The following is a 16,010-nucleotide window of genomic DNA, read 5'->3' as shown; positions in this document are numbered from 1 at the left end:
AAACATATAGACGAAAAAGGTGTAGTTGCAAAATGTTGCTATAAATAAAAAAGGTGAAGACAGAAGGGAAACAGATTGGGGGCCGCGTAAGAGTGCAGGGACAGGCAGATCTTTCATAATGTTATTGCTCTGGCTTATTTTAGTCTTGTGTGTTACCACATATCTGCTGGCCCAAGAGTACAATCTCTTCTGCTATCATAAAAATCATCCTATTTCTAGCTATCATAAGACTCTGTTTGTTTACTGTAGCTGACTGCATATGAAGGTTAAACAAAAATAACCTGTTTTACTTTAGAAAATGTCAAATTTATTTTTCATCTTTATAATTGAAGAGTGCCATCAGTCTCAATCTGAAATCTAAAATAGTAAACTTAATCTTTTCAATGTGTATTTTTTGTATATTTTCTAAGTCGTGCTAACATTTTTAAAAAAGGCTGTTCAAGTGTAAAACCTAAGATTGTCCTTTTATATGCTGCATTTTATGCACAAAATAATGTTTTTAAATCGTCACGATTATGTTCAGTTGGTTTCACTTTCATGGACTTTTAGTTTGTTTTTTTGTCTGTTTCCTGTTTCCTTTGTTTTAGTTTTCCCGCCATTCATCTGTTACCATGGATATTCATTTAATTATCAGAGCTGATTATTAAGTTCATTATCATTGAGTATTTAAGTTTCTCATTTCCTTTCTGTCATGGTCTGGTATTTTTGGTGTTTGCTTTTGTTAATAAACCTTGTTATTATTTTGAAACTCTTAACCTGCCTTCATCATCTTTGGACTTGAAATGTTACAGAAATATAGTTCTAATTCAGTTATCATGTTTTGGCTCTTTTAATTTATTTACATTTTATTTACACAATCTAAATTTGCACATTGATTCTTAAATTCCAAAGTGTTTAATTTACACATCCATGGTGTTTATTTCTTAGAACACAAGTTTTAATTCACACCCTTAAATCTGTCTTTGTCGCAACCTTGGTGATAACATCTATGAACTGCCTGTTTCTCCCTTTTTTGGGCTTCAAAACCAATTTTTTTTATAGCATTAATTGTTATACAATATGTATTTATTCAGGTTTTTTTATATATATTAATATAGGTATCAGACTTTTTTTAATTATGAAATTTTGTGATTTTTAGTGTATTTTTATCTGATGCATTTTCTGCATCCATTCAGTCCTTGCTACCTCAGCATCATACTGTAGATTAAGTACACTAAAAACAAAATGTGTCAATGTGCATAAATTATGTCCGTAAATTATATAGTCTCTTCAACAAAAAGCAGAAGAATAGCATTACTTAAATTGAAGTACTGTGATCATCTCATAAGTCATTATCAAGTTGTGTTTTTATACATTTAAGTATGCCTTTTGGAAGCATGTAATAAAGCAAGTCTCATAATATGAATAATAACTGAATGCAACAGAAACATGCTTTGGGGGAGTTTGGGAATTGTAGGTCAAGTAAAAATATAAGCATTTTCCTGCCACTGAAATGTGTCTTACTTTAATGCTAATTTTCAGATGAAATCAATCCCATTACACCTCCTCACTGTTCCCTTCTGATCATTGACTGAAGTTGAAGCATATTGACTATACTTTAAATTAATTTCAACTTCCATCAAACCCACGCTCCCGCTCTCTATCGCTATCCGAGCAAATTGTAGCATAAATCTCTGACTAAATAATGAATAGACATGTCAGCCAAAGCTTTCATGCCCTCGCCCTATCTGTATCTGTATCTCTATCTTCAGTATAATCCCCTATCTCTGTCCACAGAACTGTATCTAATGGTCCACCCTGATACCTTGCAGAGACATACAGGAGTGGTCATAAATCTATTCAGCCTTATTTACAGCCTCTGCTGTAGTCAGCGCTTTGAAAGGAACAAATCCTCTGTGTTCCCTTTGCCATCTGTGGAGCTCTCAAGCCAGTGCCATTCTGCTGGCCTGCTCACTATGAGAGATGCAACGGAGGTGGACCGAGTGTTGACACAAGCTACGCATTCTGGTTTGAATGGCTTGTCTGTTGTCTCAGTCATTTTTGACATCCTTGCTTTTCATACGACACATACTGTAGGCGAAGGACAGGGCTGAGTTAATGTTAAGAGGGAGTTATAGTTGTGTTAAGCCAGTTCTTATCATAGGAATGTGATCTTATCACAGGAAATGCAATGAAAGAACAGAAGCTTGTTTGAAATCAGTGATCATTAATTAGCTCAGACAAGAACCCAAACAACACTGGGTTTTGGGGTAATGGCACAAAATTCAGCAGGGAATTTGAGAAAAACTCCTTCCGCAGACAATCAGCCATTCATTGTCATCTCTGACGGTTCACTTGTCTGAAATGTGACATTTGACATAATATATTATAATTAAGTGATTAGTGCTGTCTACATGTCTCTGTCTTGTACTGAACCTGCTCTTTGTATAGGGAGACACATGTTCATTCATGATCAGATCAAAGTACATTTTAATTATTTTGTTTCATTATCTTTATTGTTCCGGCCTTTATTGTTCCTGTTAATCTTTGCTGCTTTTATTTTATGCTTTGTGTCAATCTTATGCATTATTTAAATACATATTTGGAGCTTTACAGCATAGAATTGTGGAGCTGATGAAATGAAGATTGCATTTAGAGCAATGCTTCTCAACCAGGGGGTCGCGACCCACTAGCGGGCCACAGCACTTCTGAAGGGGCCTAAAATTATTTATAAACCATGGAAACAAAAAGCAAATATATATATATATATATAGCTCCTCCGACATTTCTCTTTACAAATTCTCGTTTTAGACTTCTAATTCGTGACCGGTGTTTTGTTTTGCTCTATCCTCTCTTTAGCGTTCGTCAATACGTCATGCGTTGGTTCAGCAGTCACTCTTCAGCACTTTAATGATGGATGGATGGATGCACTTTTTTGGGCTTCAAAATGTAAGGTATCATTCACTCCCATTATAAAGATATTTTTTAATATAACTCCGGCTGAAAGAAGAAAGTAATATACAGGATGGCTTGAGGGTGAGTAAATTATGGGATAATTTCATTTTTGAGTGAACCAACCCTTTAAATGGATAGACCAACCCCCCAAAAAATGTCATAATTTACTCACCCTATAATGTAGAAACCTTAAAAGTCGCAATACTCTATTATTCCACAATGTGTGATATATATTTCACATCTTCTGAAGCTACGTAATTGCTTTGGATAAGAAAACAAAGTCACATTGTGAGTGATTTACTAAAAATCTTGAAAGTCATCTTCTCTAGCTTGTTGTGTTCATGAGAGAATAAGTGACACTGGTTTATGAGCTAATCAATGAATCAGATGATCCAGTTCATAATGGCCTGTCTGAACAATTTCTTCACAAATGAGTCATCCTTCTCTATTTTTGTGTTTCACAGGAGGAGTAAAATCACATGTTAGGATTAACAGTAAACAATATACAATTTTCACTTTTAGGTGAACTCACTTTAATTAGGGTTCTTTCTTCTGATCATATTATTTTTTACCTCATCATTTGCAGTAGGCCTGTGCCTCTTTTGTCAGCTGCTCCATGACATGCCACATGGAAAAAGTCCAGAAATTTTCCACCGAAATAGGTGGTAGAGAGGGGCATGCGTGTTAAATACATCTTAAAAAGTCATTTCAGACAAAAATGGGTAGTAGTGTGTGTTCAGACGCCCTCTTCTTGCACAATTTGACGCTACAGGAAGCAAGCCTGGACTGTCTGTCTTCTGTTTTCAAGCTCAGCCAATCCTCTATGTGCGAGGGGCTTCAGCATCATGATATTTAACACACCCACCCTGAACTCCGACAGAGGTATTTCCTCAAGCGCCTGTCAACGGGCAGGTATCACCTTCATACCAGCTGGATGTTCAGGATGAAACGTTGAAACTTTCTCCACAGATCACATTTATCGACGGAAGGAGCTCGATGCGATGCCAGACTTTTTCGAAACCTGCCATGCGTTCATCGCTCTCAACGACTGAACAGCCTCGATTTGTACTGGATGAGAAAAGCGAATGAACTTGTGCAGCTGCGGCATCGAGAACACGCACTTTTGTGGATAATTTATCTGATGAGGCTTGACTTAATTATATTTCGCAAATACTTGCAGCATAACAGCTATTACATGTTAAAATAGACTATGAGCGATTGTGTCGAGACTGTTCTCGTGTCTCGTCAACTGACTGCACGGGAGGACTTTAATCGCGAGCGCACGTAAATAACTGGATTATTGTTTCGCATGGATGTGGATGAGCGCTTTTTCTAAATAAACCCCATTTCTGCCCTTAAACTGGAAAATGAAAACGAAAACGTTCCATGTGTTCTTCTCACAAAATTGGGAGCCCGTGTTTTATGTACTGTTGGCGATGTAGTGCGCTTGCTCACTTTTATCCCTGCCATTCCAAACAAGTCATTTCTCGAACAAGAGACCCTGAAGATGATCCTCTTTAGAAAATTCCGCGTCTTGATTCTGATGGTGTTTCTTATAGCCTGCTCTATGCACATTATGATAGACTTGTTACCGAAGCTGGAGAGACGGAGCAGTAGCGCGTGCTCGTGCTCGCACACACCCAGCGAAGAGCCGCAGAACTGGGCTAAGCATCGAGCCAAGCCGGGATCAGAGTCCGGCTGGCCTAATAAACACACACTCAGAATACTTCAAGACTTCAGCAACGAGCCGAACTCAAACCTGTCCTCTCACTCGCTGGAAAAAATCACCGTTGGGGAGAGACCTGAGGCTTTGAAAAGATTTGAGCAGTTGACAGGTGACGAGAAGAGGCACGCGACGCGGGACTCTACCCTGAAGAACGCAGTTGTGAAGGGTTCGAGGCTCTCTGCGCTATTTGACCATCCTTTGTACAACAGGCCATTGCCTACTTTAAATGAAGACGAAGACACTTTATTCAATGTCAACACTGATATAAGATTTGACCCTAAAGCTGCACAGAACCCAGAGTGGTAGGTTGAGAATCTCAGGGGGTTTCTTTATGTTTTCCCCAATTAATATCGATTTACTCATAACAGCAACAATAATAAGTGTAGTGATAATATTATCTATTATAATAATAATAGCTAACCGCATGATTTGTATTATCTTAGAACTTTAAAAAATTTGGACACATTTTGGTCACCTCACCTCTGGTAACAGATTACTATACTATACTATGTAATGTAGAAACATGCATTTTTCTGTAAAGCTGCTTTGAAATGATATGTATTGTGAAAAGCCCTATACAAATAAATGTGAATTGAATTGAATTAAAAGAATTGGTATTATCATCATGCATTTGATCTTGATGATGTCAATAAACTCATGGCATTCAGAACAACATATGATTAATCTCTGTAATGGCTTCTGAAAAATGCCACATTGTTCATTGCATTTGGGACATGTTGTCTTTCCGCAGGAATGGGGAAGGTAAAGATGGGGATTATGCTCCTACCGGCGAGATGTCCTCAGACTCATACCCAAACTGGCTCCGCTTCCACATTGGGATCAACCGGTATGAGCTTTACTCCAGGCATAACCCAGTCATTGATGCAATGCTGAAGGATCTGGTGTCGCAAAGGATCACAAGTGTTGGTAAGACAATATTTGAGATTACACAATTAAGTAGCATTAGAGTTAAACGTTAAATGGGGAAGTGATTTTAGGATTGCAGTGGTTGTGATGCGTGATTTGAGTGCAGCGTCATCTTTCAATGCTGCTCCTCCTAACAGATTTAAATAGATACTTTGAATGAAGTTTCTCAAAGATAATGGCTAGACTCTTCCTGCACTCTGGCTGCGGATGCATTAATAAAATTGGACTGAGATTCACTGCTAGTGGATTCCAGCAGGGTAAATGAATGAGAAGAGCGTGGAATTTAGACTTAATCAAACGCCATGCTGTGGAAAAGTATCTCCTGCCAAGCATATTGTCAAGTAGACTTGTGCTTGATGGGCTGCATTTACGTGAAGCCCCAAGGTCAATTTCTCAACTTATTATTAACAGGCTCTCCTGAATACTTGATTCTGATTGGATGATTGCTGTATTCTGTGGTCAGAATATTTTTGTATAATAACCACTAAACTACATATTTGACCACTGTCCTTGGCAACCAATCTCACTCGTATCAACTCTCTTTCTTCTCGGATGATGGATTTCGTGTCCATTTATTTACTTATTTGCTAAGTAGCTGTGTAATAAGTTACAGAATGCATAGTGACCTGGTCATTATCACAAAATAAACCAATTTAGGATGATCCATTAAGGAACAAAGACCTGTTTGGGATCTGTGTTTATTTAATTTTAAAGGAAGTTGCATGTTAATCTACGGTGATAGTGATCTTTAAAAAACCTGGTATGGGCACAGCAGCCTAATAAGTGACTTGAGGCGGTGTCCCCTTGTTTTCTTCATCTGTTTGTGATTGCCTACATATTCATTACCACAATTCATTACAGCTTTTAAAAAAGGTCTTATCAACTTCCCCAAAAGGACAGTGTGTATGGCCAAAATACACTTGTTGTCTTTCGATTTTTCAACCGTGTATAATCAAAAACAAGACTACAACCATCTGCGATTACAGGACAAAGAATTTTCACTATTGAATTTTCACATTGTTATTGCCACTTGCATAATGAGTCTTATCTTAAATGGTTAATTGTAAGAAAGCTCAAGTTGTTTTCCTGAGACGAGTGTTTAGCGCCACTCTTGTTCTCTCTGTAGCAATGAAATCTGGAGGCACGCAGCTGAAGCTCATCATGACATTCCAGAACTATGGCCAGGCGCTCTTCAAGCCCATGAAGTAAGTGATGCAGTAATAGGACAATGTTAATGAAATGACTAATTTACCCATGGTTAAATATTATAGTTGTGTGAACATCTATAATCTCAGCAGCTTTGATTTTTACATCTTCTGATTGTCTTATGGGACTATTTCCTGTGCTATATAGTTGTCTATACTCTGTTATTAAATCTTCTGACGGACACCATTGTGTGGTACTTTTAGCTCATCTGCTCAATTCTATTTGGATATGTCTGTTATTATAATCGTGTGATAATATGCTGGGATCAGAGCTATTGAAAATGGATTTATAGTCGTCTGCGTAGTGATCCACAATGGACGGATCACATCCTATTTGAAATGTAGGTTACAAAGGGAGGGAGGTTGTTTTTACGGATTTGACAACCCCTCAGCACAAATAACAGTTGCCTCCCTGTAATTTTCCAGATCTATAAATGGCAGCAAGTAAATCTTTGGTGTCATTGTCTCAGATTCAGAGCAGCAGCCCCTCCATCTGCATGCGCCTTAACTATCTGTTTCACAGACACTGCTTATGCTTTCTCTGGCAGATTAGTATTTAATGTCTTAGTGGTTTCATTATTATCATTGAGATCCTCTCTGTTTCCTCAATGGTTTTTCATAGCACCACCAGTTAAAGAGTAATGTATACAGGATGTGGGCCTTGGTGACTGAATCATTTCTAATGTGTTGGTCGAGCGTATGTCCTGCCAGCTGAGTGCCTTTATTGGCCATGAAGCTGGTGTTCAGACTGCAGACATCCTGCATTCATAAAGACACGCTTTAGCATTGACAAACTTTAACATGAGATGCGTTTTCCGTGTGTGGGCATGAAATCAAAGAGTTGATCAATATTCTTGAATTTTATATAGACAAATGTAAAATGTCCATGTTGTTTTCTGTATTCTTCGATAATGTTTTCAGAATTAAGGAAGCCAAATAGGAGGCACATGTGTCCCAGAGGATTCAGTCGTTCAGAGATGTTCTTGGTTTGTTCTTGGGGAGTATTTGAGGAGAGATGAGAACAATGGGTCTTTGGTGACAAGATGCTGATAAATGTTATTAGAGAGAGGAGGTCTGAGCCCAGGCTGTTCCTGCTATAATTAGCACAGACCAACAAAGACACATTTATTTCTTTTCCAGCCACAAGCTAAACACTTCACCCCCATCTTGCTTTTGGAGATCATCTTTTCTCTTGCATTCTCCTTTTTCACTGATAGTTTGAAACCCAGGACTTGCTCGACCTTCTTTGAGGACACGATCTCAGATGTTTGCCAGCGAGCACATTGCTAATGTAATCAAAGTCAAGATGAAACTTCAAACGTCTTTACTCATCTCTGCCTTTGTTTGTAATTACATTTTGTAAATATTGTTTTCATGAACTGATTTGTCTACGTGCTTTCCATGCCTTCTCTGACAAGTCAGGCAAGGATGTGTTCTTGCAACACTTGTGGTTGAGTACGATTTGATTCATGTTCAAATATGCCACACACTCAGATATTCCTATATTACTGCATAGCCTGAGGAAATTGCTTAATCAGCTTTAATTATCTTAATCATATTAGCTGAGAAATAATAGAAAACTCTGTCATCATTTGCTCACCTTCATGTTGTTCCAAACCTGTATATTTTTCTTTCTTCCCTGGATCACAAATTAAGATGTTTAGCAGAATGTTCCTGCTGCTCCTCCCAATGAAAGCAAATGGTGACCAGAGGCTGTCAAACTCTAAAAATAAGAGAAAGATCTTAAGCGAATAACGATTTAAAGGTCATATGGTTCTTTTTTTTAATCATTTTTTGGCACATAGTTGCCATTCGCTTTCATTCTATGGAAACGAGCAGCCTCAAAACCATAATAACATCTCCTTTTATGATCTAAAGAACAAAGGAAACTATACAGGTGTGGTGCAGCATTAAATGTTTCATTCATTTATTCATTTATGGCTTGTGTTTTTGGCAGAGGAACTGAGCTCCTGAAATAGAAAACTGGTTAGATTGTTAGCAAATTCCCTATGATCAGTTGATAGAATAAAAGCTGCTTGATTGGTCTCAAAAGCAGGTAATTTGGTCTGGAATTCTTATGTGGTTTCTGCTTAGGCTAGTACTTAGGCTATTTAACAGAATTAATGAAACTCTGTGATGAATGGGTGTGTGAGTGGATTAGTGGGTGGACAGATCAGAGGGAGTGATAGTTTTTAAGAACTTCCACAGTTGGGCTTCTCGAGGTTTAATAAAGAAAAGATACAAGAACTCAGTGTAGGAGAGGCGAGCTCCTCTGAATGCATCATTACTCAAGCACTATTTAAAGATAAAGGAGATTTCAATAGCAAACAGACGCGTCTTAAAGGCTGCTCTCTGAGGCATGAAATGCTTAAAAATGGATCTTCCTCTGTTCTGAGATAGAGGCGAATGGACAACAACACAATTGTTCTCATCTGCTTGCGTTGTTTGACATATCCCTGTAAATATCACATGACAAGCACACAACACTGACTTTGAGCAGTGGTTCTCCACTGGTTTTGCTTTAGGACTCAGTTTGTAAGAGTCAGTGGAAATCAAATGTCAATTCAAATACTGAAATTGTTTCTTTGACAAAAGTTTACTGGATTTTTTACTGAAAATGTATTAATATTACTATGAACTGTATTGGTCCAACAATATTAGGGATGCACCGATATGAAAATTTGGGCAATACTGATAACCGATAATTCTTTAGTTGAAAGCCCATAACCGATATATTGGCCGATAAATCTAAATCCAAATTTTTATATAATTTTTTAATGTTTTGATCACAAAACAAAAGTCTCACCATTAAAACCCATGTCCCAAGCACACAATTATAATGTCCTCATTATAATTTTATGTAGCTTATATGACAGACTTGCGCTGCACATAACTGTATTTTCCTTTTTTAAGTGATTCCAATCATATTTCAAGCAATTCAAAAACATCATGGTGAACAGTGAGAATCTGAATTGTTAGCTGAAATAATCCATTATTTATCGGCTTTAATATATCGGCCATATTTTCTTTTCAGGCCGATAACGATAACATTAAAATGTAACATATTTTAGCCGATACCGATATGGTGGGCGATGTATCGTGCATCCCTAAACAATATGCAAAATTACTAATTATACACAGATTATTCTAATATAGCTTGAATGTGAACATTTTGTTTTCTTTTGTATTTAGGTGTGTAAATAAAAAAATGATATTGTGTAGTGGGCACAAACCAAAAAAGTAAAGCATATTAAAAATGGTATTTTTTTTACCATATGTTGTTTTGTTCTTAGTTTTTGAGGCATATTTGTCATATTTATTTTGTCATCCTAACTATGGTTGATTATACAGTTAAGTGCATTTTATTATTCACATTTAGCATTGTTTTTTTTTCATGTTGTCTGGACCCACCAGTTGAGGACAACTAGATAGATAACATCTTAGTACGTGTGCATGACTATGAGTTTCAGAGTTTGAATGAAATGAATCAGATGAATGAGTGTTTGCCTGATATCTCTCACTCATGAAACCTCCAATAGTGTTGATCCACCATGAAGCCGACTGCAGCCCCCCCACAGAAACACTGACATGCTTCATCCATAATTAGCTCCTCCCTGGTCACACTAGACAGGATTTTTTGGACAAACATGCTGTCATTGATTAAGCTAATCTGATGAGTCATTCCGTTGCTGCACGTTTAGCTGTTTGACTGATGAGAGATGCTAATGTAAAATTTATTCTAGAGGTAAAAATTTCACCAAGGAGAAAGAGACAGACCACTTGTAAAAAATATAATTTGAGAATGGAAGTCCCACCCCTCAGTTAAGAGAACCATTTAATCAGCTTTTTGTTAGTTGCTTACTGTAGAACATCTGTGTGCTTTAGCTGGATCCCCCTGAAATATAGATTTTGCTAAATTGCGTGGAAATCATTTATAATAAACACAATATTGCATAAAAAAACAAGAATTGGTGACTTTAATATACTATACTATAATGTTATGTTCACTTTAGTTAATGATGTATAAAAGACAGAAAACAGTTAAAGAATTTATTGTAAAATAATTCATTTGATTGAATCGCATTAATTACAACCTATATTTTCAATTCAAAATGGAGAAAATTACCAAAAAAACAAGTAGTTTGCATCACTGTTGTTTAACAGTTGTCCTATATATAATGTTTATCTTACCTCACTCTTTCACAGTTAAAACTGAAGTCATGCTGCAATTCATGTTTTGGCTTCTGTGTAGAGTAAAGCCCGCCTTCTATGATTTGATTGGCCATCTCAATAATTTTGTCATTGATGAGCACTGTTAGACCACTTAAGCAGACCATCTTGAAAAATCTACTTCATCTTGTCATCCTAAAAACAAACAGAGTGGTGTGTAATAAAGTCCATATGTTACTGAAAAGTGATCTTGACAAGCACTTTTTGAGATTTCATTATTTTCCCTTGCATTCCCATTGCATTAAAGCTACATTATTCCATTCTGGAGTAAAAACATGGATGTCAGAGTCAATCTTTCTTTTTATAAAACTGCAATAATCTAAAATAGCTCCCAGCCACTACTTGACAACACTTATGCTGTCCATACTTTGAGAATTTTCTTTGCTGTAACATTAACTAGGGTTGGACTGGGACTGAAAAATAGCCTGAGCCCAATCCTGGCCCATCACAAACCAAAGCAGATAATCTCCCACTAAATGTATCACTTATGCATATAATACAAACTACTGCCTGCTGTACTTCCTTGTTGATATTGATTTTGTATTGTGTGTGAAAAAGACATGTTTACATTGAAAAGGCAGTGCAATTAAATTACACAACAAATGAAAAAATCTATAAAGCTTAAGTGTGCAATTTTTTTAATGTTCAAATACTTTCATATATCCCAGATTTATATAAATAAGTACTTTTTTTGTAGGCTCACTTTCTGAGAAATGTTAACACTGTGGTTCTGTGCATCCAGAACATCACAACACAACCACATTGGCTTGGGACTATCGGGTGGGGCTATGTTTGACTGACCAGTTGGCGAGACACTCGATCTGTCCATTTGGAAAAGCCCCGGTGCCATTAACTTGTCTTTATGCGTTGTGTTTAGTCATGCTGAAAGCATCTTTGTTATTTCATGTGGTTTATACTGCTGCTTGATTCATAGTCTCAGAAGCATGTACTTCAGGGGTGTCTGTCATAAAGTATTACTGTCTGAATGATCTGAGGTTTTGTGCATCGACAAGGTTAATGATATCTACCCTGGCAGTGCAGTTCTACCAGAAAGACTCGGGAGGCAAAATAACGTAACAAAGCATACATTTATTAACAGCCTAGCAAGCAAGTATTTATAAAGTTATTTGGCGTAGGCCCCATCCGTAGCTCACAATCCGAGGGTAACGGAATCTGCATTTCCTGCCTGAAGACGAAGGCAGGGGCGCAGCCGACCCCCCCCGGGAGGTACGGACAGGACCATCCTGGTGGTGGTGGGGAGGATGGAGGTAATTGATGGCGTCAGCATCTGCGAACTCAGACATGTGTAAGTACTGATCTTTTATACTGCAAGTATTAGAACACGATTGGTTAGATGTGAAGGTAATAAGTGACGTAACAATTGAGTCTTCCTGGCAGAACTTACGCTAACGCTTTCATTTTCCACAGATCTGTTCCCATCCAAGATATGACTCCCATGACAGACCTTAAGTCTTCCATAAGACAGCTCAGAACTCACTCACATTTGTAGTGCTTTTGCTTAGTTCTTGTCCTGTCTTTATCAAGGCCTTTTTGCAGGTCTTTGACTCAAAAAAAGGGATTCATACCAGCTTAATGCCCCATGAAATTCCATGTCGCTTTAAAGAATTCATTTTCTCAGTTTTGTTTGCAGTGTTAATTTATTAGAGATAGGTAATTGATTTGACCAATATTTTTTACTGATACGTTTCTACAATACTGGGACCATTGATAAATGGCATAATTTAGTGGATCTCTAAAGATTTGCACCCAACAAATGCAACTGTGCGTTCAAAAGGAAGTGGTCACATGTGAAGTAACGTACTTAATTTAAGAAATATGTAACATTTTAAACTTAGCAGTGAGTCAATATATACGTATATGAAAATAAATATAATGGCATACATCGTTGTTGTTGTTGTTTGGTAGACTATGTCTAACAGCTAAGTGTAAAGTCTAATTTAAAAAGGAATAATACAAATAATATTTATAATGCATATTATATATATAGTTGTGGTACACTGACATTTTTTTGCTACCTTCAATTTTTAAGTACAATCAACTTGGATGTTTAAGTCATTTCAACTTAAATAACATTAAACTGACTTAAAAAAAAATTAGTGTTTAATGTATTTTGATGAGTTAAAGCAATGTAAAAACAGTGTACTAAGGGTTTTGAAATGTATTATTACTACGACTACTATACTACTACTAATTATTATTAAATTTTCTCCCAAAAACAAACGTTTACAAAAACAATATCAGCCAATCTCTGTTATGTAGTGTCTGTCTGTTGGTGTAGTTTTAAAAGCAGATGGGTATGTAAGCAGCATCACAGAGCACAACAGCAGAAACAGATCTATTTTATAACCTGTAGTTACTGTCAGTCGAGCGCCTCGGGGGAATAATTATCTGATAATTGAGGCACAAGGTAAAATACTGTTTTCACAGTTGTTAAAATTCTTGATTGTCACTCTTAATTATAACAGCACAGGCGTTGCATGCACGATTTTATCTGTTCTCATTAGGACAAATTCCCTAATTGGTCCTGAATGTTCCAGATCTGAAACATAACCCTGAATGATGGGATAATTGGGGGACAACAGATTGCACACACCTTTGGGGACAACAGAGTACTATAATACTAACTAAACTTACTAAAGTACTGCAGCTTATGAGCAACACCGAAGCTTTGAAGACATCTGTTCTACAGCTCCAGATAGAGCTGATCTGTGGAGGACGAGGACTGCTCGGCTGAATGGCCTTGACTTTCCTCTTTACTTTCCTCTCACTTGTGTTGGAGTAACGGTGAGGTTGGGTAGACAAAATAAATGATGTAACTGGCCTTGGATACAAATGCCCACAACTAATCTGTGTGAGCAGGCGGACTCCCTCCCTCTTACCCTGTCTCTTTCGCTTCTTCCATCACATTCTTTCTATTTCTCCTTCTGCTTCTTCCAGGATTACCGCATATACTTGTTTGTGTTGTGATAAGCGCTTCACTATATCCAGGAAAAGCACGGTGCATTGTACCTCTTAAGCCTCTGCATCGGGGCTCTTTGCTCCTCTCCATAGACTTTCATAGTGAAGAATCAAGAGAAAAGAGAATAACATCGCAGGGTCATTCCTACTGTGCCGTACATTTTTATGTCCCCATCATATATGTCTTAATATATTGGAACTCACAATGTTTGAGGATTGAATTCATATTAGTTTGATTTTCTTTTCTTTTTTATCATGGTATTACAGTTATGTGAACAAACATGGGGTAATATTTTATTCATTTCACCAGTTTGCTTTGAGCAGATGCCACTTGTCCCCAGGTACACTAACTTCTGACATAAAAAAATTACAGTTTATTAAAAAATATTCTAGATTCAGTTCCTAGAATGAGAAATATTCTGGTTTCATCATATGAAGTCTCTTATGCTCACCAATGCTTCATTTGTTTGTTTAAAATACAGCAAAAAATGTTTGAATATATGGTAAAATATTTATTTTATTATAAATATTTAGATTTATTCTTTTTTTAAACCGTTTTAAATAACTGTTTTCTATTTTAATAGAGTCATTTATTCCTGTGATGACAAATCTGCAATTTTCAGCATCATTACTCCAGTTTTCAGTGTCACATGATTTGGTGCTCAAGAAAAATATCTCATTACTATCAATTTTGAAAACAGTACTTGCTGCTCAATATTTTTGTGGAAAACAGGATTTTTTTCAGGATTCTTTGATGAATAGAAAGTTCAAAAGAACAGCATTTATTTGAAACAGTTTTTGATCAATTTGTTGTGTCCTTGCTGAATAAAATTATAAGTAACATCTTTCTTAAAAAAAAAAATATTGATCCCATACTTTTGAAAGGTAATGTGTATATATTTTCCTAATCTTTTGTAATAACCCATTAACTAACAGAAATCAGGGCTGCGTTCAGCCCCGACAAAACGTTGCACAACGTTTTTTAAACAGAAACGGTGATGCGTTGAACACACTGTTCTGATGACGCAAGAGTTGCAACTATGGCAGCTGAGAAGCCCATTCTTTGTGTTCTTTGTGAAGAATTTTCGGAGCCTGATGAAGTCGGTACAAATATGTGTTTAATACTACAAAATATGCCCGGTGTTACAGTTACTGCACTTGCCGCCCAGAACAAAAGAGAACATCCCAATCGAGTGAAGGGATTGCTGAAACTGAAATGGAAGCACACATCTTACCTAATTCAGACTAAAACACATCTATTTACCTCACATACTGACTTTATTTGTAGTTCATACTGTTTTAATACCCTGTATTTTCTTTCTCATTTTTAGGAAAAGCACTTAATTGCCATTGTTTATTTCTATACCACATGTCATACACTTGCAATGAAGCTAAAAATATAAACAACTAGGCTACATCATTATGTTGATATCCTATATTTTTACAATAAAACTAACTTACGACAAACATGTCTTCTAATATCCTCAGTTGTTGCGTATACCGAGCTGCATCGAACACATTTGTAAATTACTTTCCTTGAACCCATTGTGCGAGTTCACTTTAATACCACGTGCTTTATATACATGTTGCTGCTGATTGGACGGCAGTTCTGACACACCCACCAAACAAGAGAAAACGTATCTCAAACCCCGTTGCACACCGGTACACGCCGTTTCCAGGAAACATGACGTTCAACCCGGAAACCGTAGCAAAACGTTGCGCACCGTTTTGAACTTGAACGTGCCCCAGGTCTTTAATACTCCAGGAAGTGACATCATTTTAAGTGGAACAACTACAGCCAAAACATAATTTTTAGCTATGAATTAAAAAAAAATGTTCTATGGCATTTATTGGTTTCTCATTCAATCTTGGTATGTTAAATTGGTATGATAATACCCACCAACCTTTCAAAAGAGAGTTAAAAAATATGTCAAAATGAACTTGACACCGTCATGTAACTATGACACGTCTCAATCCTCACTGAGAAATGGCTCTTTATTTCCACCCTG

General features: G+C 36.9%; 1 protein-coding gene across 2 annotated transcripts in view; it reads left to right on the top strand.

Annotated features, from left to right (window-relative positions):
* Positions 1 to 3,726: 3,726 nt before the first annotated feature.
* Positions 3,727 to 16,010, top strand: part of fam20cb (FAM20C golgi associated secretory pathway kinase b) — a 46,485-nt gene continuing 34,201 nt past the window's right edge. Inside the window, exons 1-3 of one of the 2 annotated variants that reach the window (XR_014608968.1) lie at positions 3,727 to 4,962; positions 5,412 to 5,587; positions 6,714 to 6,792. Coding sequence is in view for 1 of the 2 variants with exons in the window: in XM_084135146.1 (XP_083991272.1) it covers positions 4,442 to 4,962; positions 5,412 to 5,587; positions 6,714 to 6,792 (776 nt within the window). In the remaining variant the exon portion in view is untranslated. The remainder of the gene's footprint in view (positions 4,963 to 5,411; positions 5,588 to 6,713; positions 6,793 to 16,010) is intronic. The other variant, XM_084135146.1, reaches the window with a different exon arrangement.

The sequence above is a fragment of the Abramis brama genome (genome assembly GCF_963993115.1).
Source record: "Abramis brama genome assembly, chromosome: 14".
Lineage (NCBI taxonomy): Eukaryota > Metazoa > Chordata > Actinopteri > Cypriniformes > Leuciscidae > Abramis > Abramis brama.
The sequence above is the reverse complement of the archived record's forward strand: the minus strand, read 5'-3'. Positions and strand labels throughout refer to the sequence as shown.